Source organism: Crotalus tigris, unplaced genomic scaffold (assembly GCF_016545835.1).
Source record: "Crotalus tigris isolate CLP2741 ecotype Arizona unplaced genomic scaffold, ASM1654583v1 scf7180000018829.1913635, whole genome shotgun sequence".
Classification (NCBI taxonomy): Eukaryota; Metazoa; Chordata; class Lepidosauria; order Squamata; family Viperidae; genus Crotalus; species Crotalus tigris.
In genome coordinates, this window is record NW_024097219.1 from 1,554,477 (window position 1) to 1,577,176 (window position 22,700).

Genomic DNA, 22,700 nt, shown 5'->3' on the forward strand with positions numbered 1-22,700 from the left:
TCTGTGTGCATTGTCTCATTAAGGCCTGGCAGAGCATTCAAACCTACCTTAAAGGAAAGTTACTCTACAGCACAGGTAGTGTCCCCATCCAAACAGTAAATGGGCCCAACAGTGCTTAGCTTCCAAGACCGCACAAAGCTCTCTGCCACTCAGACAAGTGAAGCCATGCTTATTTCTGGTGATTTACTAAAACTAAATTATTTTAAACTGTTTAGTGTGCTGTAAAATTAAAATGTGCTTTTTATTGGATCCTTAACGTGGCATTTTAACTCTTACCTTACTATAGCTGGAAACTTAGATAATGGTTTCTTGGGATTGTTTTGAGCTGATTAGTTGGTAGCAAAATATGAAAAATGTTTTCTACCTTCCCAAATGAAAAGCAAACAATCATGGACAAGCTTTAGCCGTTGATAGCCTCAATACTTTTGAGAAGCTGAGGGCTATGGAGTAATTGTCTCATGTACAGAACATAACAGGCTTCTGTGGTAGGTAATAAAATGAATGGTTTGGGGCATTTTAACTGGAATTTGCAGTTTCGTGACGCACTTAATTTTCTTGAATTTTTCATAAAAACAATGGACAGATTTTCCTTGGAAAAATCATGCTTGGCGAATAATTAGGCCAGAAAGCAAAATTCATAGGTTGCATTTGTCAGCTCATTTTAAAAGAAACTGGGGTAGCAGCTAAAAAGTGATGGCTTCTCTGTCATGTGCTTGTTGGCGGGTACATCGACATAACAAAGAACGATCCAAGACCTTGTTCCAGCTAAGCAAGAATATGGGAAAACTCCCATTTGCTTATTCACCATCCTGAATTGACGGGAACCTCTTTCTATTTATCATTGACCAGAACAATGTGTGGCCTTTTTAGTGCCCTAGTAAAAGATCCAGTCATATTTTTTAAAAGTCCAAAAGTAGAAAAACCATTTTGCAGTGGCAAATTAACATGGCATAAATATATTGTACACCTTCCTATTGCTAGTGTTTATAAAAGAAAACATTACCATCCGTCCCTGTCAGGAAAGGCAAGCATTTTCATTACATCTGTGATCTTCTCGCTCTACAACCTTCTGGCGTTCTCTAGCTCCCATATTATACCAGTCTGTAACTGCGCTGGAACTCCAGTATCATAATGCCATCTATGTAGTTCTACTCAATGTCCAAAATTTAGAAACTATTTAGAAACTTAAGTTCTTTCATAGTATTGGGCCTTATTATCTTGTGTGCATTCTTGCATTAAATTAGTTTGGTCAACTGTGACTAAGCTATCTCAACAGAGACCTATATCTGAAAGAAGGGTTTATTGACAGCCACTGATTGGCAGAAACGTGACAGTCATCCCTAGAACCACTTGGAGGTGGCTTACAGGTAAGAAAGTTTCCTCATATGGCTCCGAGATAGTTCTCACTTAACTGAGAACTGAGGCCAGAATTTCTATCACTAAGCAATGCAATTGTAAAGAGTGAGGTCATATAACCATGTCACTTTGTAACAAAAATTCCTGCATTTCCAGTTGCCATCATTAAACAATATCACACCACCACTATTTGCAACCTATACATTTCCCTGTTGACTATATTTATAGGAAGTCAACAAAGGAGGTCACACATGGTAATCATGTAACCGCAGGTATGCTGTGACCATCCTAAGTATCAGGACAGATTGTAAGTACCACTTCAGCTCCATCATAAGTAGGATCACTGAACAAGTGGTTATTAAGTGAGGACCACCTTTGTATGACGTGCAATAAAAGCAGGACACAGATTCTTTTTCTAACTTTCTGCAGTTCTGGACACGCTGTAATCGCAGATAAATTCTCATCCCCAGGTGCTTCTCCAAACAATCTGAAGAATTTTCAGCAGAAACAGAAAGCTGACCATATCCCTCAACAACACAAGACCACACTGCCTTTTATTTACATGTAGATAAATTATTGAAAGCCATTTAAATAAGAATCAGGCAACATCTTCAAAATAGCAGAAACAACCCGTCAGCATAAGGTCTCTTGTGCATAGTGATGAAAAATAACAATTCTTGACACAGTTCAATAATTTAGTCAATCTCTGCTGGGAAGGGAGCACAAGGCAATCAAGTCTTCCACTCAACAAGGCAGCACATTTTGCAGCATATTCATATCTTTGATCTACTTCCCTCCTGTTTCCTTGGATAGCAGCCAACAAATAATGTTCTACATATCCAAAGGGCAAGGCATTCCAACTAGCAAGTAGAAGATGTGACCCACCAGAAAAAGCATGAATTGCTGTCTCTAGTGAAGAATGTTACTTTTGGCAAAATAAAAAATTCAGTGATGACAACAATTGTAAAAATAGGTGGTAGTGTTCTTTTGATTCAGATCAACTCCTTTTTCCTCTGAAAATAAAGCACACACATAGGTTACACAAGTTGTACAGATTTGAAACAAATTAAGGTTAAGGCTCCATTAAAATTTCCGTGGAAAAATTTGGCAGTCACAATTCACTTAAATGTGTGTAAGGAATAATAAGAGCTAACACCTTTCCTCTGTGGTCATCATTCCCAATCCTCCCTGTTATTGATAAGACAGGAGTGTGTATTTGGAAAAGATACTCATTGATTCTTCTGCCTTCCATACTTCTTGGGACACATTCATAATTATTCTTCTAATTCAGTTAAGTGTCTCCAAGTCTCAGTTTTACAGGGAATAATATGCTGGATCCAGGAATACAACAAATTATTTTAGAAGTGGATATAGGTGCTCAGTACACACCTGGTTCAGCAACTCACCTGTTAACTCAAAGGCAGCAAACTGGACATAATCTTCAGCCACCTTCTGGAAAAGCTCATCTTAAAAAGTAGAGATATTAAAGTCACAAAGAGCAATGAATCACTCAAAATACAGCAAAGAATGAAAATACCTTTGATAAACTGCTGAGGCAGCCAAAAATGTAACTCTTTAAGTCTGTCTACTTGTATACTCTCAGTGGGATAATTAATTCTTTAGCTAAGTACAACTTGTCTCTAAACGAGTGTTTCTCAACCTTGACAATTTTAAGGCATGTGGACTTCAACTCCCAGAATTCCACAGCCAGCATTGCTGGCTGTGGAATTCTGGGAGTTGAAGTCCACATGCCTTAAAATTGTCAAGGTTGAGAAACACTGCTCTAAACTGATCTGCCTAGAATTATATTGTGGTTCTAGCTAAAGAGAAGGTAAAAATAATTGTTTTGACTTTTCTCATTAAGAAAAGATAAAATAAGTCCATTCACACTATCCTATCTCCAACACTAGGAGAGAAAAATAGGGGAAAGAACATGATTCAACACTCCACCTATTCTGGAATTAGGTTATGCCAGACATGTTTAGTGTACATACCAAGATACATACAAGATACATACCGACATTCTGTCCAGTCTTGCTTGAGGTTTCAAATAGCTCAGCTTTGATCTCTGGAATGATGTGTCGGAAGGAAAGAATGAATGTTTTGCTTAGTACTAGAATTCTCCTCAAATGTTAGTAACCGATAATATATCAGCTATTCCAACCCTCAACCTCTCCATACAACTTACAACCATTTTGCAATCAGATCATTTTCCCTCCTTTCCCCCCCCCCCATTTCAACAGACATGAATATTCCAGCCAATGACATTGCTCCATCAAAGTAAATGCAAATTATTTTCCCAAAAGGACATAATTGCAAACCTTAAACTGCTGTTTTAGAAGACAGTTGAACTGTTTGCCCACTTCTCAAGACTGAGAAATTGGAAGCAGTGTCACTTTCACGAGGAATTTCAACTAATGAATAAACATGGTTTGCCTTTCCAAGGACACAGCCAATGGAACATTTGAACCTCCTCCGAATGACTTACAGCGACAAGAAGGACCCTGATATATGACAGAAGAAGACAAAAACACACCGTCTGCATAGTCCTGTACATCATGGAAGTCAATTTCCCGCCTTCTCTTATCCTCTTCCAGCAAATCACTTTTGGTGCCACACAAATAGATCCTGCAGTTCTACAAAGAAAGAAAACAAAGCAAATGTTTTCAACATATGAGGTGTCCATTGACGCTTTGCTCCTCATAGGAATCACTACAGCGAGTTCCTATTTATACAGTGAAAGCTAATTAATCTTCATTCTGTTTAGTATTTTGACTAGAAACATCTCAGATGATCTCCAAAAGCACCGGGAGATAAATTAGATAAACATAATGACCAAGCCAAGCTTCCTAAAATATACTTCCAGTGTCTCAATTGCCTACATCAGTGCCTACATAAGCATCTTGTATGGGGGTGGGGGAGTTTATTTTCTTTAAAAACTAACAGTATTTTTACATGCTATCCAATTCCAGAAGAACTCTACAAGAGTTATTAATTTAAGCAGAAAAACAATAAACAGAAAATCTGAACCATCTAAACAACCATAATCCAAATATTATAAAAAGGATCCCATAAACATCCTCCCACAATTGTTTTCGATGCTGTCCCGGAAAAGCCAAGTACGGTACACCATTTTCTCTGCCTATAAATAGACATCAACATACTTCCTCAAAGTTCTGTAGTTCATTCACCCAGAATTTTGCTCTCTGGAAACTGCTTCTGTCAGTGAGATCTGTGGAAAGAGGAAGTGTCAGGACACCCTGGAATTAAATAAAGCAGTTCCATTCATCCCTACATAAGTAAACTATGTCAAGAAACTAGAAAGAGCAATTCAGTTGAGAAAGTACAAATATCTTCTTCAAGGGCTCTTAATAATAACTAATGTTGCCCTGACACTAGTCATTTGGGCTACTTTATGTGCATATTAAGCAAAGTTATCAGATACCTGTCATTTTTATTGGTTCAACCTCCCAAAGAGATCCAATTCATTAAATCACAACAGAATCTGAGTACCAAAGTAGAATTCCAATTCTGTACACAGTGATGCTTAAAAATTTGTGGTTCTTTTTGAATTTTCAGTATTTCTGCAAAGGTATGACCTAAAATGTGGTATGTTCTCCACACGTCATAATAGAGAGAACCCAAATGAATGAATAAATAAATAAATAAATATTTTACCTTACTGAGAAAAACTGAATTAAAGGAATATACTTAAGTCAACCTTTGTTTTCGGTAACTGTCCCAGCCTACGTGAGTCCTTGTTATGCTCACAACTCCTCTTCCAGGAAACATGCAGGAAACCGCAAGAAAAAACCAACCCCTTTTATTCTCACAGACCTGAGTCAATGTCCAGGGCAAAAAAACACAGTCCACAGAAACTCGATCCTCAACGCCAACGGATGCCTTTGGCAACCAGCACCTCCCACACCTTCCCTTTTATAATTCAGCCAAGGCGTGGCTTCCTAATGCCTTCTCCTTTGCCTTTGGAGTCGCCCCATTGTATTCCTCTGACCTACTCGCTTCTTTTTCCTGTGCATTTGTGCATCCGTGATTTGTCCCAACTGTTCTTCATCACTATCCAATTCAGGCTCCCAGCACATCTGTGTCTCAGCCTACGCACGAGTAGAGAGGCCAGGCTCCTCTGTAAGTCTTGGAGCTCCTCAGAGCCTTCCTCTGACTCTAATGTCACTCCAGGCCCCTCATCCTCATCTGATTCCTCAGACTCATCTGCCAGATACACTGGCTGGCGAGAAACCACAACAACTAGTGAGCTCCCCTTGAGCAGCAGTAACTGCAACTAAATATTTCCAATAACTATTGATCGGTCCTGCACATGAACTTAAAGGAATTTTAGCCCTTACAGAACAGCTTCCTCCTTACAGAACAGCTTTTAGAAGTTTTCAGAAATCTCTATTTGTCAAACCATGACAGACTTCCTCATTCCTATAATGTGAAGATGAGACTTTGAGAGTGAATATCCAGAATTCTGTTCTTTAAATAAGGTAGGACCTCCCACATTCACACCTAATTATCAGCCCACTGATTGAACCATCTGACTCTTAAGTTCCCTAAACTGATAATCCTAAAGGTTCACATAGTTGTACAAAACAGAAATATGTAGCTTTCGATAACTTTCTTTGAGCTAGTACAGATTGTCCTTACTTCACAACTGTAATTGGGACCAGCAACTCTGGTGCTAAGCAATGCAGTCAAGTGAAACATCATGTGACCAGACTCAAGAGTCATGTCAATTCTGCTGCAGTCATTAAGCAAATCATCTGCAGTCACTGATGTCACTTGTGGCTCATACCAGCTTCCCCACTGAGTTGTTGGAAGCTCACCAATAGGGATCATGTGACCCTCAGACTGTTCTGACCCAGGTTGCCTAGGCCAGAGCTCCCCAACCTTTCTGGGTTGGCAGCGTGGAGGGAAAGGAGGAGCAGGGAAATGTGCGCACATGCACCCATGCGCAAATAGGCATGCACATGCAGGGGCACCAGAGTCTACAGGCATGCGCAAGTGGGCCATGTGCACTCGCGGTGCCTGAACTGGCACCTGCGCAAATGGGCCGCTAGCACCTGAGCAGTGGCACTAGCAAGAGTGAGGGGTGTGCGCACATATGTGCGCACTCATCAGCCATTCCCAGGGCCCGATGGCCAATAGGCCCAGCCCAGTAAAGGTCCGCGGCCGATAGGTTGGAGACCCCTGGCTTAGGCAGAGACAGGCTTCCACAGAGTCCTTTATTGCTCTGCTAATTCCACAACAAAATGTCCCTGCAACGGTCAGTAAAGCTCCACCCCAAACTTCCCTGAAGGCAGCCATCCACAGTTCCACAAATAAAGCAAATAATCACCAGAGCCAAATCGCAAAGACAGAAAGGAAGTCCAAAAACGAGGTACCAGTCCCCCAAGCAAGGTCCCTAAGTCGTACACAAGATTCCAGTTCCACAGGGCAAAGGCAAGAGTCCACAAGCAATGGTCGAATTCCACAGGCAGAAACATGATACAAGGAAAGAGTTTTTCCAAAGCCAGGGAAGTGCATATCAAAGCAAAACAATTGTTCCTGACAAAGACAACCTCCCCCAGCCTCTGCTTAAGTCAACCCAAGCCAGGTATTCCTTGTGAGGAGGGACAGGGAGACCTTCTCCCTAGCGGTGTCACATATCTCCTCCGAGCTTGCCTCCTACTCTCCATGCCCTCAGATTGAGTGGGGGAGGCAGCTGTTCCTCATCAGAGGGGATCTGCTGCCTCTCGACACCACCGCCTGTCTGCAGCTGATCCTCCCTTGTGTCTGTGAGGGTGGGCAGCTCCCCATCTGGTTGAACACCTCCCCCAATGAGGGGCCTAGGACAGCATGATTGATGGAAACTAATCAAGGAAAGATGCAATCTAGAACTAAGGAGAAACTTCCTGACAGTTAGAACAATTAACCAGTGGAACAACCTGCCTCCAGAAGCGGTGAATGCTCCAACACTGGAGGTTTTTAAAAAGAGACTGGATAACCATTTGTCTGAAATGGTATAGGGTTTCCTGCCTGAGCAGGGGGCTGGACTAGAAGATCTCTAAAGTCCCTTCCAACTGTTATTCTGTCTCAGCTACTGACCTCTCCGAACATTCCAGGGGAGCCGTGCCATCCCTGTCGGATGGTCCTGATTCCTCCTCCTCCTCCGAATTGTGATCCAATGGGGCCATGACAGAGGCAATACCCACCAGTTATGAAGTGTCCAAATCTTAACTGCATGACTGTGAGGATGCTGCAGACATTGCAATGGCCATAAGTTTGAAGACCAGTCATAAATTTACTTTTTCAGTGCCATACGTTTGGTTGCTGAACAAAGCAGTCATTAAGTGAAGACTACCTGTATAATTTATTGAATTCGGCTCTCTTTATCTAGTTTGAGGACTTTTGCGGATAACAGGTATTTTAGGTCCTACTTATGCGGAAATATTGAAAATTCAAAACGTTTCACAAACTTTTAAGCAATACTGTATATGAAATTGTTTGATTAGAAAAAAAATAAGATTTTCCCCACTGATAATATTTCCTGACCAGGACAAGTCTCACAATGCTGTATTAACTTTAAGTATATAACATTTGCTGTCAAGCAGTTCAATTATGTTTGCTGGGTGATTGAACAGAAGAATAGTTTCTATAGCACCACCCACAGACCCAGCTATATTATAAATGTAGCTCTTATTTCTTTTCTAGCCTTTGTAGCAATAGATTTTAGCTAGAGATGATTACAATAATGTGGAATAATAAACAATCACTAGAATAATTATATGTCTGCATAATTACTGGAATAATGCTGCGTTAGTAGTATGTGACTAACCTAATGCGCATTGCACTTGGATACAACGTATGTAGCAAACTCTCTCCATTGTATACCCGTGAGAAACGAACCTAATGTATTACAATGTGTATTACAATGTGTGTTCCTTTGTTCCTGAGAAACGGAAAGTATAAAACTGAAGTCTGAACCTGCCCTCAGGGTTCAGAATTGCTGGTTGCTACTGCTTTTGAACCTGCGCAATAAATCTCTCTGCTAAAACCCTTTGGAATTCGTAAGAGTCCTTCCGTTTTCCACAAGAACAAGATATTTCAGGGTAAAATGACTTCAAGTGGCAACATGGGATGTGGGAGCTAGATGAAAGTAGCAGTTGGTGTCTGAGCAATACAACAAAACTGCCTTTTCCAACTTGACACCTTCTAATTACACCTTCCCACTATTCCAAGCTAAGATGGTCAGCTTAGTTTGCAAAATCTGCCCGAACCAACATGCAAATAAATGCTTACCATAACATACAATGGCAGCTTTTGCTCCACGATAGTATATTCGACTCATAGCTTCATACCTCTCTGAGCCAGCTGTATCCTAGAGAAAGGTAATGGAGAAAATGGATTTCCACTTAGTGGGAAAGTATGGCTCTACTTTACATAGTACTATGCATAATGCAATGCAAATATTGATTAAATATACCTACTGTCAGTGTTGTGACAATATAAACTTTCTCTTTATACAAAATGTCCTTCATCACCTTGTATAACATCAGTTCCATACCTGCTCTTCTGTTTTGTTGTTTACTGTGCATAGCCCATATATCTTTTATTTCAACTGTGACTTACCCAGATACCCAAAGTTACTGTGCGGCCGCCCACCGGCATCACTTTAGCCACGAATGCAGCACCTATTGTCTAAAATAACAAAGGTAAATGTGAACACAGCTATAGTATCCCCGTTTGCTTTAGGAAAGCAACTGTATAGGTAGTCCTCAAGTTACAACTGTAATTGACCCCAGAATTACAGCTGTTAATTGTTGCAATCAAAAGTTAAGGCATTATGTGAATGGATCCATTTTTTGGATCCATTGTGATGGTTGCCAAGGAAATCTATTTCACCCAATGGGCTTTTTGTCTTGGAAACCAGAAGTAAACACCAGAAGCCAGAAAAATGTTGTAATTACAGTCACGTGACTGTGGGATGTTGCAAAGGCCATAAAGGTGAGCTGGTTGCCAAGTACCCAAAATGTGATCACATTGATGGGAGGTCGGGTGGGAAAGCCACCTCCTAAGCAGCTCTGGGAAGTTTATCTTAACTTCAAACAGTCATTAAATGACTGGTCATAAATCAAAGACTACTTTTAGACATCATATCCAAGAGACTGACAGAAATGATTTATAAACAAGAAAAACAACTATTTTAACATTTTCTCTACTAAGTGTGTGTTACTAAGTAAAACACATGCTGGCAGACAAGACACTATATTTTTGAGAATCAGTAACTTCTCAGAAATCATTTGCAAAGCTCCCTTAAACTGAAAGTAGACTTCTCTGCCGCCAATTAAAATGGCTCCTTTTTGAAATAGTTTCACTTCAGTTTATCAACCACTCCCCATTTCACAATAAGTAATGTAAAAACCCTTTCAAATTCAAATTCTGATGACTAGACCCACTGGGCTGTCATTTATCTATTTATTCACTCTCTACTTCTGAAATCCAATAAAACTATAATAGTAGTTCTATAATAGAAGAATATAAAAAAAGATCATCAGGAACAATAATGTCCAGGCCCAACCCAGAGTGGAACTTTCAACTTGTACCAGATCCCCTTTCTCAGGACTTTCTTTAAAAACTATGTTTTATAGCTCTCAACACTCAGCAACAGAGGGGCTAGTCTGATCTTAAGAAATAAACTATTTCAATTAAGTGACTGCACCAAGGAAACTCAACTCTGTAAATAAAAAAAGGAGCTCTTGGCATCATTTAGCAAAATGACTTTCCTCCTAGATGTTTGGGGATTTCCCAATCTAGCCCTGAGATTCCAAGGCAATTTCTTACCTGAAAGTCAATCAAGACCAACCCTGCTCAGCTATTAATGTTAGATTATTAACAATCTAATATTAGCAATATTAGATCAACTAATATTGATTAGATGTTGCTTATAACATTAAAATAAAATCAAGCCTGAGAATCCAAACGGAGTGAAATTTGGGGGAAGAAATGGCTGGAATTACGAAGGACTCAGTCCAATTGAACGGAAAAACGTTCAACACACAAAAAAAGACAAAACTCACATTTTGATAAGGTCCTACAAGGAAACGGTTGTGAACATATCGCTCCACCAAGCTGGTCTTGCCTACATACTCTTTGCCCAGCATCACAACTTTGGCATCCACGCGTTGCCCGCTCATTCTCCTGCCCTCGCAGCCGAGTGTTGCCCTTCAGAACTCCCCCAACGCAAGTCAGGTGGAGCAGCCAAAGAGGTGCAGCTCAGCTGGGCAAGTTCACCTGAAGCAAGGAGAGGAGGAAGTGCAGTGATTGGGGAGCAGCATAAAGATCTCCTCTCCCTCCCCACCACATGCCATCACAACGGAGAAGATATTTGACCAAAAGCTAGGGCATCCTTCTCTTCTGCTCCTCCTGCAAGCCGCATTTGGCCGCCAAGAGTGACGGAGCCTTGGATCAAGAGACCCATCGCCCCTTTTCGCACGAACAGCACACTAAACACTCCTACCGGTACCTGTGAGAAGACAAGTCACCAGACCAGAAGCACAAGCTTTTTTAGCCTTTCAGTTCAGAGACCTCGCCTAATATTAGTAGCTAACATCAGCAGCTCGAGAGGCAGGAATCGACTCGGGGAAGCAGCGGCGCGAGAAGGAAGATCTTACTTGGATTCGAGGACCGGTTGCCCGGTGCGTTCAGCGTTTCGTCGAAGCGTCGGGTCCGGACCACTTTCCCAAGGACCAAGCATGGGCAGCAGCGCTGAACGAGGCCGGCAGCTAGTGAGGGAGACGCTGCACGATACTCACCCCGGCCTCATGTCTCTGGAAGCGGCCGGCCACCCTCTACTGGAGACGAAGCGAGGAGAAGCGAACCAGCGGCTTCCTTCCGGGCCGCCTCGGCCGAGCAGTTTCCCCAAACATACCCGGGGAAAGGGGAGGAGCTTCCCGCCGGGAGCGGAAGCGCGCTCCGAGCGGGGCGGGGCTTGGGCTGAAAGCAGGAGGGGAGGAGGCCGCGGCGGAAGAAGCGGTGGCGTCGCCCCACGGAAGTCGTTACGGTTCTCCTGTTTCCGCATGGCGGCTGCGGTGCGCCTGCAGCTGCTGCTCCTGCCGCCATCTTTAGCACTGCCCGCGTTGCGGGGACGGGACGGCGGGAGACCGTGAGCCGGGTCGGAGCAAGGCGAGCCGGGTGACGCCCCCCCTCTCCCCCGCCGGCTCCTTCCTCCTCTGCGTCTCCCGCAGGATCGGTGACCGCGGAGCTGATGGGGAAGTACTTCCTGACCCTGAGCGTCCTGAAAGGGCCTTGGGACCAAGTCTTCACCGCCTTTTGGCAGCGCTACCCGAATCCTTACAGGTTAGGGGAGCGCGCGGGAATGGACTCTTCGCCGCTTCGCGCTCGGCTTAGCCCTCGGTGGCGGGGCGGCTCCGTCCTGTCGGTTTAGGGACTGGCCCTAAACCGTCCTTGTCTCCTGGCGGGGGGCTCAGAGAGATTGGGGGGGGAGGGAACTCTAGTTACACGGAGCAGGTTCTTCTTTCGGGGCAATATGGAAAGGGCTGCCGTTTGGAAACCTCGTCTTATTCATCCCAGTTGCTATTGAAAAACCGCACCGCTGCTTTGTGATTACTTCCTGAGTAAGTACGTGGGGCTCCGGCTGCGGTCTAGAGCTGGGGAGTTGTGCGCCGCCCTGGAATTCCGCCCAGGGCTAAACCTGAAGCCACGGGCAGCTGATGAAGTGGAGGGAGTGATTGTAAAATCCGAAGCCTTTTTCCTAGTGGCGAAGGCCGGTGTGCGACCCTCTCACCCACTAGAGGGAGGAAGGGAGCGAGCGGTGCTGAGCTGATATGTGGCTGCTCGAGCGTCATCTTCAGGGGATTAAAGAGAGCTTTGCTACTGCGATTGGAAGCTTGAAATAATAGGAAGTTGGGGTGATGGTTCTTAGCTGCTGTGTTTAGAAATCCAAAAATTCCTGTGGGAAAAGAATGATCAATAATAATGGTTTAACTTGGATTAACTAGTGCTAGAAGAAACTTTTCAAAATGAGCCCCTCTCAGGGAATGCTCCAATAGTGTAGAATAATACTCCTGACGAAAGTTAGCAACTGCTTATCTTCTCAAGCCAGTAGGAAAGGCCTCTTTTATCCTGATCTCATTAACTATAAGGTTAATCTTGGTCATTGTACTTAACTTACTCCCCCCCACCACTTTAACATATATATTTGGCTGAAATAATTAAAAGGTGATCTACGTAGTAGTTAAACATGAGATCACTTCTCTTGCTCACTGGATTCTGAAATAACAAAATAAATGCATGCTGGTAGAATTATAATTCTGTCAAAAGTAAACCTGCAAGTGATGCTGCTCCATTTCTCTCTCCTTCCCACTCAGGACAGGTGTGCTTTTGACAATAGATTCTAGATATGGAAATAGGGTAGCAAAGATAGAAATAGTATTATCTGACTCTACTGAATTATGTCATTAGATAAGCAGGGAGTGTTATGCTGCTATTTAATTACAGTTGCATAACATAGGATAGTGTCTTAAATTCTTTTTTGTCTTTTTGTTTTGCCCAGCAAGCATGTCCTAACGGAAGATATCTTGCACCGAGAGGTGACTGATGACCAGAAACTGCTTTCCAGGAGGCTCCTAACCAAAACCAACCGGATGCCCCGCTGGGCAGAGCACTTCTTTCCATCTAATGTCGGCCGCCATGTCTATATCCTAGAAGATTCCATTGTGGACCTACAGAATCGAACCATGACCACATTCACCTGGAATATTAATCATGCACGTCTTATGGTAACAGTAAAATGTTTTATATTTATCTGCAGCCACTACGGCAAGATAATGATTCAAAAGGCTTGGGGAAGTGATTATTATTTTGGAATGTTGTCTTTCTTGCAGGTAGTGGAGGAGCGATGTGTTTACAAAGAGAACCCAGAAAACAGTAGCTGGACAGAGGTCAAACGGGAAGCCTGGGTCTCTTCCCGTCTCTTTGGCGTTTCTCGTGCTATCCAGGTAAGGGAGCTACAGATCTGTATATGCATGATAGAGACAATCTATAAGAAGCAATCTGGGACTACTGGTATGTAGCTGAAAAAACAGGCTGATTGCTCAATGTTTAATCTCTCCTAATAAATAGACAAGAGACTATTTTTATCTCTGTTTCTTGCTCAACTGGCTGTTCTCCTGTTTAAGGAATTTGGCTTGGCTAGATTCAAGAGCAATGTGACCAAGACTACCAAAGGTTTTGAGTATGTGCTGGCGAAAATGCAAGGTGGGTACACCTTTAATAGCAACTAATAAAAATGCAGTATATAAAATGTAGATTGTAGAATTAGCACTCTTAATCGCTTTCTTGGACTTGTTCTAGGTACCCCAGGTAGTCCTCAACTTATAACTACAATTGAGCCCAGAATTTCTGTTGCTAAGTGAGACAGTTATGTCCCATTTTACAACTTTTCTTGCCACCGTTAAGTGACTCACTGTAATTATAAAGTTATTAACACAGTTATAAGTGAATGTGGTTTCCCCCATTGAGTTTGCTTGTCAGAAGGTCGCCCCAAAAAATAATGATCACATGACCCCAGGATATTGCAACTGTCATAAATATGAGCCAGTTGCCAAGCATCTGAGTTTTGATCCCATGACCATCGGGATGCTGCAACGATCATAAAGTGTGAAAAACTGTCATAAGTCACTCTTTTCACAGCCACTGTAACTTTGTTCACTAAATGAATGGTTGTAAGTTGAAGGCTACGAGTATTAAACATGTAAAATCATTCCTCATAGGTAATGACTATTAAAAATTTTATACAATATTTTCCAAAATAGGAACTAAGAGTTTTACAGAAAAACTAGGTACAGTGGATATATTTACTTACTCCTGGACTTTTGGCTTATTGATTTTATAGGTGAAGCACCATCTAAGACACTAGTGGAAACTGCCAAGGAGACAGCTTTGGCAGTTACTGAGAAGGCAAAAGACTTTGCTGGAAAGGCAGCTACTACAAAAAAGCAACAGTATGTGTGAGAAAACAGTTTTCCCACTGAAGGGAACCAGAATGCCACTGGCACAGGGTGGTATAATACTGGAAGGTTCACTTTAACTAAAGCTTCCCTTCCTTTGGGACTTGACCAGAATGTCTGTAGATTTTATGTTTTTTTAATTGAGACTGTACAAATCTGACAATCATCTTCTTTCTTAAAGGTGTAATTTTCATTAAAACCATAGACTTCAATTTATTTCGGTATCAGGATCTGTTTTTCATCAATGATTTAATTATCTTCCTGTTTACATTTGCCTCTTATGCAACTCAAAAGCAAGCCTTTGTATATGAGACTTCAGAGAATTGGTAGCTATTGGTGAATAAATATTACAAATTACTGTGCTTAGGTTACAACTTATCAAAAACCCACTAAATAAGTCTTAAAATGGGTCACTTAATAGGTCAGCAAAAGCTAGATTTGCAATGGCAAAAAGTCTCTTGAAGCAAAGCTTTACTATTATTCCACAGTCTATTCAACAACAGCAAGACACATTTCATATAAAAGAACTGAGCCTAGCGTTTACTGTTGTGATATGGATTTTTTAATCCCCCCTTTAGATAAAAGCTAAGTGTATCTTTTGTTTAAAATGCCAGCAGGTGTGTGGGTGTCTTACCAGCTGAAGTCTCTGCAGAATGGACTTGCTTGCTCCACAAACCTTAACTAGGATGCAGTGTAAGATGCAGCTACTCATACCAAGTGCATGTCAAGTGTTTTAAAATCTCACTCTTCTCCCTCCTGCCATCACATTACCATGTAAAGTTAGCCAGCTTCAGTATGTAATTCTTTTAACAATTGACCTAGTTGGTTTTGTGAAAAAGGTAGAGATGCAAAACTTGGTTTCATGAGGAGATGCATAGTCTCTCTTTTATAAGAAAGGGGGTTCCTCTTTACTTACAGAAAACAGTCTTATAAACCATGTATCAGTTATCCTGCCACGAAGCAATTTTTGAAAAGCTTGAAGCTGGTCTAGATGAATGCTGTCCTCTTAACTGAACTTCTGTCCATAACCAGAAGTTGCTGATAGTGGAATAGCCGCGCTCCTGCCGAGTACTGAAAGCAGCCATGACATCTCCAACGCTGGCAGATGCCACGCCTTCTATGTCCACTTCATCTTCTGCAACAGGGAAAAAAAAAACTTAGCACAATAATGCTTTATTCAAATGGAATGCAGTATCTTTTATACAAGCTTCCTTTTCAACGTAGGCATAACCAACTTTCCTAGTAACTGCTTATTTCCTGTTGTCTCTCCCTGTCCAGTTCAGTCCAGCAGGAAGATATATTCTGGATCCTGTCAATTATAGTCATCTTGCAGGACCCAGGAAGCACACATACTCTATTGCAACTCTTGCCCTCTAGAATGATCTCCCCCGCTCTGAGATTTCATAAGCCTCCATCCTTGTGGGAAGCCTCCCTCCCTTTTTTTTTTTTTTTTTTTTGTTTTAATAAGTTGTTTTTTAGTTGTAGGCTGGCCAGAATTGCTTGGGAGCCATGTGGCCTATAAAGACCTGGCTCAGTCATCCTCACCCTAGGTAATCTCCAAATTTACCATAACTTTTATCATTAACACTATAGCCAGTGACTTTCTGCTTATCAGACCCTGCATTTTTTGCTGCACAACTTGTTGGCATCATAAAGATGTAGCACTAGAATTAATTATCGGGCATTGCCCACCTGAGTCAGAATGCTCAGAGGAGAACCAAGAAGAATCCAGGCTATCTGCTTCTGCCAGTTCCATATTCATTTGGGCTTGCAATTCTTTTAAGCGCTGGTGCAGATTCTGCTGCTCACAACGTAGCCTCTCTTTCTCTTGTTGAGCTTTCTGTTCCTGATGTTCCAGCCTCTGGGAGTGAAAGAAGGATCGGGAATAATATTTGGAGTTACAATTGAGATGCTTTTATTTCATATCTCTTAGTAACATCACACTGGCCACTGCTGGAAACAAAATAATACCACCACTTTCTCAAATTCAGCTGGGAGCATTTGCTAAGTAGTCCGTCCTAAACACAAAACTGAAGAAATTATAAAAAGTTATTCTTGGCTGGATTTAGATTTCTCCCTTTATTTTCCTTGGTTCTTAAACTTACTTGAAGGCTGTCAGGAATTTTTCTCTTTTTATACAAATTTTATTAAAAGTTTAAATTTAAAAGAGATAATATAAACTAATGCAAAATAAAGGAAACAAAAGGGTGCAGGAAAAAAAACTTGATTTTCTTTGCAGCAGAAATATAATGTAACATAATTATCTTATTTACTCACTTTTTCTATTCATTTTTTCCCCCAAATCATTAAAACTATGTCATAGGTATATTTTTTTCCATTTCAAAGTCTGGAGGGGTTTCCAGTCGGCCATAAATATAGATATCTTTAATCAAGGAAGTCAATTTAGCCATCTCTGCAAGTCCCATCATCTTCACCAACCATTCCTTTACTGTGGGTAGTGTCAAATTTTTCCTCTTTTGAATTTTTTTTGAACACGTTGCAGTTATACATAAAAGCACAAGTTCTATGGGGTTTTTTCAAGCTACCCATTAATCCCAAATCAGAAAGTTTGATTTCAGTTGTACGCTAGTCTTTAAAATCTTTTGAATTCATTTGTATCCATTTTTTACACGTCCACCATATATGATAAAATGCCCCTTCATATTGTTCACATTTCCAACAAAGATTTGAAGTTCCTTTATACATTCTAGACCAGTGGTTCTCAACCTTTCTAATGCCGTGACCCCATAATACAGTTCCCCATGTTGTGGTGACCCCCAAGTGGGTGTGGCCACCAATAAGAGGGAGTAGGACAGCTAGGGAAAAGGGAAAAAAATGGCGGACAGCGTGGTTTGGCGACCCCCATGAAATGGTCATTCGACCCCAAATGGGGTCCCGACCCACAGGTTGAGAACCACTGTTCCAAACAATTTCTCTGATGACAAATTAGTTTTCCCTTCTATATTCATTTCCACTTATTGACTTGATGTTTAAACTTTTTTTCTATATTCAGTTTTAAAGACCATAAGTTATTTCTAATAAATAAAATATTAAAATTTGAAACCTTAATACCATTTGCAAATTACCAACAACTAAACCCAAGAAAGGCGGTCTTTAGCTGGAAGAAGGAGGCTGTTACTTTACTGTTACTTACTTTAATGTGCAATCTGGCTCGATGCAGAAGACTAAGCATTGTGTAATGAGAATGCTCTGTATTTGTGGGGATCTGCTGCTTCAACTGTTCTAAACACTGCCGTAGCTGGGCCCTTCTGCTGGGAAGAAACACAGATTGTGGACAATCACATTTTAGGTAAAGCCTTAATTGAATTCTAGACCCCAGACCAAGGCAGAACCACATTTTCCAAAGAGTGAATAATATATGGCTGGCCTCAATCATTTCTTAATTCAGGGATTTGCATATTAACTCACCACTTTTTGGGTAGAATCAACTCAGAGGAGATAGGGGTTTTTTTTAACTAACTGGACCCGAAAGTGATGGCATTGTCAAGTCTCATTCACACTTTGCACGTGCAAGCCCACAGCAGGCTTGCTCAGGCATGTAGGAAACTAAACCAATGGGTTTAGCCATCTGCTAATCATACTAATTTCATTGGGTGGATAGATTACCTACATTAATTTATTATTTTATAGAATTACAGTATTGAAAATCTAAGAATTGCTGTCTTACTAGGCATAATACTGTATACCATGGATCTTTTATGCTCCCTTGCTAATAAGAACATAAGTAACTCAGGTCACTGAGATGTTGTGTATGAAAGAGACAAACAGTTAATGATCTTGGACTGCATTTCAGCTTGAAAATACATACATAGAAAATGCTATCTACCATCAGCTGTATTCCCAGTTCAGTTTCATTGACCTGAAATGAGAACAGCAGTACTAACGGGCTAATAGAGAACCAGCTATCTGCACTTAAGGAAGCCTGAAATGTATACATACTTAAAAATATTTAGGAAAAATAAATAAATGGGGAAAAATTACAAAGAGCATGAATTCATTGTGTTGAATTCATTAAAATATCTCTACCAGGGCAAGATAAAGACCAAGAAGATGCATATTCTCAAAACTAAGTTTGGCCAGTGTTAACTAGCCTCATATACTTGTTGGTGCTCTGTTTGTTATGCAAATTCAGCCTGTTTAATTTATGGTATGATGTATTGTGTAAGCTAGAAAATGGTTAACTTGGTAAACAGCTTAAATGTACATATGAATAGTATGAAATATTGAGAAATGGGTGAGGGAAGTCCTTGCACATAAATGGAAGAAAGAACTCAGAAAGGTCATTTCCTGGTTCAGAAAAAGAAAAACATATTTTTTAAATGATGACCCTAGACCCTAAACTAACTCTCAAAATTGATGGAGGAATTGGGGCTCCTAGTTATTAATATAACTAGGACCAGGCAGAAATTAGTCCATCCTTCCTACCCAGCCAATAAAATGTAGGAGAAGGAGCCTAAAAAAAAATCAATTAGAATAATATTCCTCCTTAAGTGTACCTGTGTTTTTCCAGCTCATTATGTACAGACCTGAAAGGAAATAGAAACACAAAACAAAAATGAGATATAGTTAAAATTCCAAAAACTGAATTTCTTCTATTCGGGTCATTCAATGAAGCAAACTAAGCACACATTCAGTCACATCGAAATGTTCAATTTCAACCTTCCTCTTTTGTGCAAAGAAGTAAGATGGGCTGGTAATCTTTTCCATTCAAAACAAAAACAAAAACTTGCTGGATTTGCTAGAAGTCAGAATCTCGTGCTTATGCTATAGTGGCAAAATCAGTTAAAAATATGAATACCAGTAACTTAAATATTAAGGAGTAACATCATTCATTGCACAACCTTAAAAGAAATAAACAAATATGAACTATACATCTTTCAATGTTTTGGTATTATATAATGAAGTCTATAAGACTCAAAGTCAAGTCAAAGATTTAAACCCAAGTCTATATATACTTCAGTACAAAGTGGAAAAGTATTATGACACATCATTCAAAACACTAAAGGAATAACTAGTCAATCTAATTGCTATTAAAAAAAATACTTCCTAATATTCCAACAGTCATTCTTTCAGTTAAATTGTGCTTAAATGTCACTCAACCTCCCCTTCCTTTTGATTGTATCTTGTTCTTTCAATTGAAAAGGCATTATGAAGCACCTAAGTCATTCAGAAGCTCTAAAGGAATTTCTCGTTTTCCTAAATTAGTCAATGTAATTACTACTAAAAAAAAAATACTTCCCAATATTTATCTATTCAGTTAAATCCTGCTTAAATTGTACACCCAGCCTCTACTTCCTTTTGACTATATCTTTTTCTTTCAATTGGAAAGGCTTGGTTATTACACTCCTGTGTAATAGTACCTTCCTTTTATGAGTGCTCTTCCAAGTACTTCTCTTCTTATAGTGAAAGAAATGAAACTAAAACTTACAAAGAAAAAAACTTGGTCTAGAATTAGTAGCTCTCAAATTCTGGTCTCAGGACTCCATTACATTGTGAAAAATGTTTGAGGCCCCAAAGAGCTTTGGTTTCTGTGGGTAATGTATAATCAATATTTATTGTATTAGCAATTAAAACTAAGAACTTTTTAAAAGTATTTGACTTCCCCCTAAAAGAGTCCCCAGATGACACTTTAAGAACTGCTGGCCTAAAGGAAATGCGACCTTTTCACAAGACTTAGTTTTCCAGATCCGGGCAGCTCCTCCTCGGATAAAATAAAACTGCCCAAAGTCTAACTCTAACTGAAGAAGCCTTACCGGAAGTTTTTGAGGGCCTTTCGCATTCTCGGCCTCCTCTGCGATTGCAACGTATCTTGTCCGCAGTAAGGCGAGAGAGAAGCATAGCCATATTCGGCTTCTGGTATAGATAGATAATGATAGATGATAAATAGATAGAGACATGTTTTAGAGGTTCCAATCTGCCCCCGCTTTTCCTAACCCTAAGCCCGCCCTCTTCCTAAGGAGACCCAATTCGGCCGCCCTCCAGTAAAAGCCGTAGACGCGTCGCCCCTTTACCGCCCCTGGAGAAGAATGAATACCTCTCTCTTTGCGCTCCAAATAGTCAGCCGCTTGAAGCAAAACCTGAATGTTGCTAGTAATGAGCTCCATAACAACAGGGGACCCGCGCAAATAAGGCCTTGGTAGCCCTGATAACGCAACCGGCTCACCGCCTTCAGCAACCAACGTTGGCCGTAATCCCGCCCCTTCGAACACTCCCGAGCTTCTGATTCCACCCCTTGGAGTCCACGCGGGAGCTATTCCTTCGTGGGCCTCCTTCAGAGAGCGCAAACCAAGAAGGATGAAACTAAGCGGGCTTTTTCGTCTTGGAGCCGAGCTTTTTAGGCTCAGGGCGTTCCCGCTGCCTTGTTTCGAATCTTAAACTGTGCTGGGCGTGGCTAGGGAAACCAGCGCTCTTATTGGTTGGAAGATGTGACCAGACGTTTATCCATCACTGCCCTTTCAAAACAAATTCGGGCGGGTAATGATGAAGTCTTTTATGTTTGAACGGAAGGCGGGGGCTGCGCTCTCCTTATTGGTTGGAAGCAATATAACAAGACGCGTTTTAATACTACTTTGGAACAGCTCGGTTTTATAAATGAGAGACTTTTGCTTTTGTAAAGTTAGAGACTTGATGTGTGTACATAGTAAATGAACAAAAAAGAGCGTGGTAAAATATCCCCTGTTCGGTTTGGTCTGCAGTAATTTTGCTCTACGTTAACAATGGCCGCCGATATGCTCATCCGTGGATGTATGTGCTCGCTATTCTGTCCCAAGTTAGAAAAAAATGATCAACGTATACCTTACTACTTTTACGGAGAAAAAAATATTTAGCAGGGAAGAATCATACACATGAGACAACCTGCTCTCCTTTAAGCAATACACGTTTATAATCTATTCTATGGAATAATTCAGACAACATTGGTCTGGTGATACATCAGTATAGAAACAAACTTCATTTGTCCTTAACAAGGCTGGGTGTTGCTATAAAACGGGTCTTCAAACTTGGCCCTTTTATGACTTGTGGACTTCAACTCCCAGAATTCCTCAGCCAGGCACGCTGGCTGAGGAATTCTGGGAGTTGAAGTCCACAAGTCATAAAAGGGCCAAGTTTGAAGACCCCTGCTATAAAAGATCCAGAAGCCATATGATTCTACTTGATCTCCAGCAATGCTTGATTATAATTCTCAAATTGCACTATTAATAGGTGCTGAGAAAAAAAACCACTCTGCTACAAATTCACAACATAATCTTACCTTCAGATGTAACCCTTAAACTTTCTCATGTATAGGATTGCAACTTTAGTTTAAATTTCAGGTATTCCACGGATCATGAGAGTTGCAAGAAGTCAGACAGTATATAAATTTAATAAATTATTATCATCATCCATAAACAGCTTCCTGTACAGAAGTGTTTTTATTTTTAAAAATAATTGTAGCATGGGGTTGTATTTACCTTTTGTAGAAAAAGCACACCATTCCAATTTTTACTCATAGACAGAATGATAGGCAGAATGAGAAATCACTTTAGGCAACTCATGGTAGGAATCATGAAAAACTACATCTATTGCTAGCTATTAATTATTTTTGTATCCTTGTTGCTTGCAAGGAGATGTTCTGAAGATATTCTGTCTCAGCTGCCATGGTTCTGTATTTGGGAATGTGTGGGTGGAGGAATATTATTTGTTATAGAACAAAACTGAGTTGGTCCTGGCATAGCTGGCAAGATATGAGGGAAACAAAGCAGCAATCCAGAAGCAACTTTCTTCAGCAGAGAGGCAAAACTCTGATGATTAAATCTAGTGCAAGTATGTCCTGGCCCATGAGCCATATGCACACTTAACAGCTAGTAAGGCAGCCCCATGAGACTCTCCAAAATAAAGGAAGTTTGTTCTTTGTATACATTAATTATATATTTTATATGTGGCCTAAGACAATTCCTCCTTGCTCAACGTGGTCCAGGCAAGCCAAAAAGGTTGGATATTCTTGATCTAGATTCCAGTGTAAATATATTTTAGAAGCCAAACTGATTGTATTTAATTAATGGTAGAGGGTGGGTTGTACTCCCTAATACATCTTTGAAACATAAAACTGTAAACATAGGGTGTGCAATCATGTACCTTCTTCTCACTGGACATTGTTTTAAAAAGATTGAATGGGATAAGTTTGCTTGTACTATGTCATAAGTTTCAGTGAAAAAACAGTTTTTATGCAGCTGCAATATGAGAAATGGCAAATCTGAAATAAGATGGTACCTTAATGAATATGCGTTTGCATGTCTGTACACTTGGGTGCATATTAAAGTT

The 22,700-nt window shown here is 40.7% G+C and overlaps 3 protein-coding genes across 5 annotated transcripts; 1 reads left to right on the forward strand and 2 right to left on the reverse strand.

Moving 5' to 3' along the window:
* Positions 1-1,891: 1,891 nt before the first annotated feature.
* RAB24 (RAB24, member RAS oncogene family) lies at positions 1,892-11,299 on the reverse strand. 2 transcript variants are annotated; one of them, XM_039356810.1, is made up of 9 exons: positions 11,166-11,299; positions 10,431-10,644; positions 8,983-9,051; positions 8,653-8,731; positions 4,521-4,588; positions 3,893-3,992; positions 3,374-3,424; positions 2,763-2,822; positions 1,892-2,369 (listed from the first exon to the last, which is right to left on the reverse strand). In XM_039356810.1, the coding sequence occupies exons 2-9, from the start codon at positions 10,545-10,547 to the stop codon at positions 2,302-2,304; spliced, it is 612 nt and encodes a 203-aa protein (XP_039212744.1). In that variant the 5' UTR covers positions 10,548-10,644; positions 11,166-11,299; the 3' UTR covers positions 1,892-2,301. The 2 variants fall into 2 exon arrangements, with proteins under 2 accessions (XP_039212744.1, XP_039212743.1); XM_039356809.1 differs by having other exon boundaries at positions 11,025-11,277.
* A 114-nt stretch (positions 11,300-11,413) lies between these two features.
* On the forward strand, positions 11,414-14,597 carry PRELID1 (PRELI domain containing 1). The gene is made up of 5 exons (XM_039356808.1): positions 11,414-11,709; positions 12,926-13,151; positions 13,257-13,370; positions 13,551-13,629; positions 14,267-14,597. The coding sequence occupies exons 1-5, from the start codon at positions 11,618-11,620 to the stop codon at positions 14,383-14,385; spliced, it is 630 nt and encodes a 209-aa protein (XP_039212742.1). The 5' UTR covers positions 11,414-11,617; the 3' UTR covers positions 14,386-14,597.
* On the reverse strand, positions 14,293-20,761 carry MXD3 (MAX dimerization protein 3). Of its 2 annotated transcripts, none has more exons than XM_039356812.1 (6): positions 20,437-20,761; positions 20,156-20,255; positions 18,899-18,928; positions 17,536-17,650; positions 16,074-16,242; positions 14,293-15,516 (listed from the first exon to the last, which is right to left on the reverse strand). In XM_039356812.1, the coding sequence occupies exons 1-6, from the start codon at positions 20,504-20,506 to the stop codon at positions 15,323-15,325; spliced, it is 678 nt and encodes a 225-aa protein (XP_039212746.1). In that variant the 5' UTR covers positions 20,507-20,761; the 3' UTR covers positions 14,293-15,322. The 2 variants fall into 2 exon arrangements, with proteins under 2 accessions (XP_039212746.1, XP_039212745.1); XM_039356811.1 differs by having other exon boundaries at positions 17,536-17,653.
* Between the last annotated feature and the right edge of the window lie 1,939 nt (positions 20,762-22,700).

Excerpts from the sequence above, each read along its gene's own strand:
- PRELID1 (XM_039356808.1), top strand. The coding sequence starts at position 11,618 with ATGGGGAAGTACTTCCTGACCCTGAGCGTCCTGAAAGGGCCTTGGGAC. Across the intron at positions 13,152-13,256 it reads TTAATCATGCACGTCTTATG|GTAGTGGAGGAGCGATGTGT; the intron begins GTAACAGTAAAA and ends TCTTTCTTGCAG. Across the intron at positions 13,371-13,550 it reads GCGTTTCTCGTGCTATCCAG|GAATTTGGCTTGGCTAGATT; the intron begins GTAAGGGAGCTA and ends CTCCTGTTTAAG.
- MXD3 (XM_039356811.1), bottom strand. The coding sequence starts at position 20,506 with ATGGAGCTCATTACTAGCAACATTCAGGTTTTGCTTCAAGCGGCTGAC. Across the intron at positions 18,929-20,155 it reads AAGGCCCTCAAAAACTTCCG|GTCTGTACATAATGAGCTGG; the intron begins GTAAGGCTTCTT and ends ATTTCCTTTCAG. Across the intron at positions 16,243-17,535 it reads GAGCCAGATTGCACATTAAA|AGGCTGGAACATCAGGAACA; the intron begins GTAAGTAACAGT and ends TTTCACTCCCAG.
- RAB24 (XM_039356810.1), bottom strand. The coding sequence starts at position 10,547 with ATGAGCGGGCAACGCGTGGATGCCAAAGTTGTGATGCTGGGCAAAGAG. Across the intron at positions 9,052-10,430 it reads TTGTAGGACCTTATCAAAAT|ACAATAGGTGCTGCATTCGT; the intron begins GTGAGTTTTGTC and ends TTGTTATTTTAG. Across the intron at positions 4,589-8,652 it reads AGCTGCCATTGTATGTTATG|ATCTCACTGACAGAAGCAGT; the intron begins GTAAGCATTTAT and ends CTCTTTCCACAG.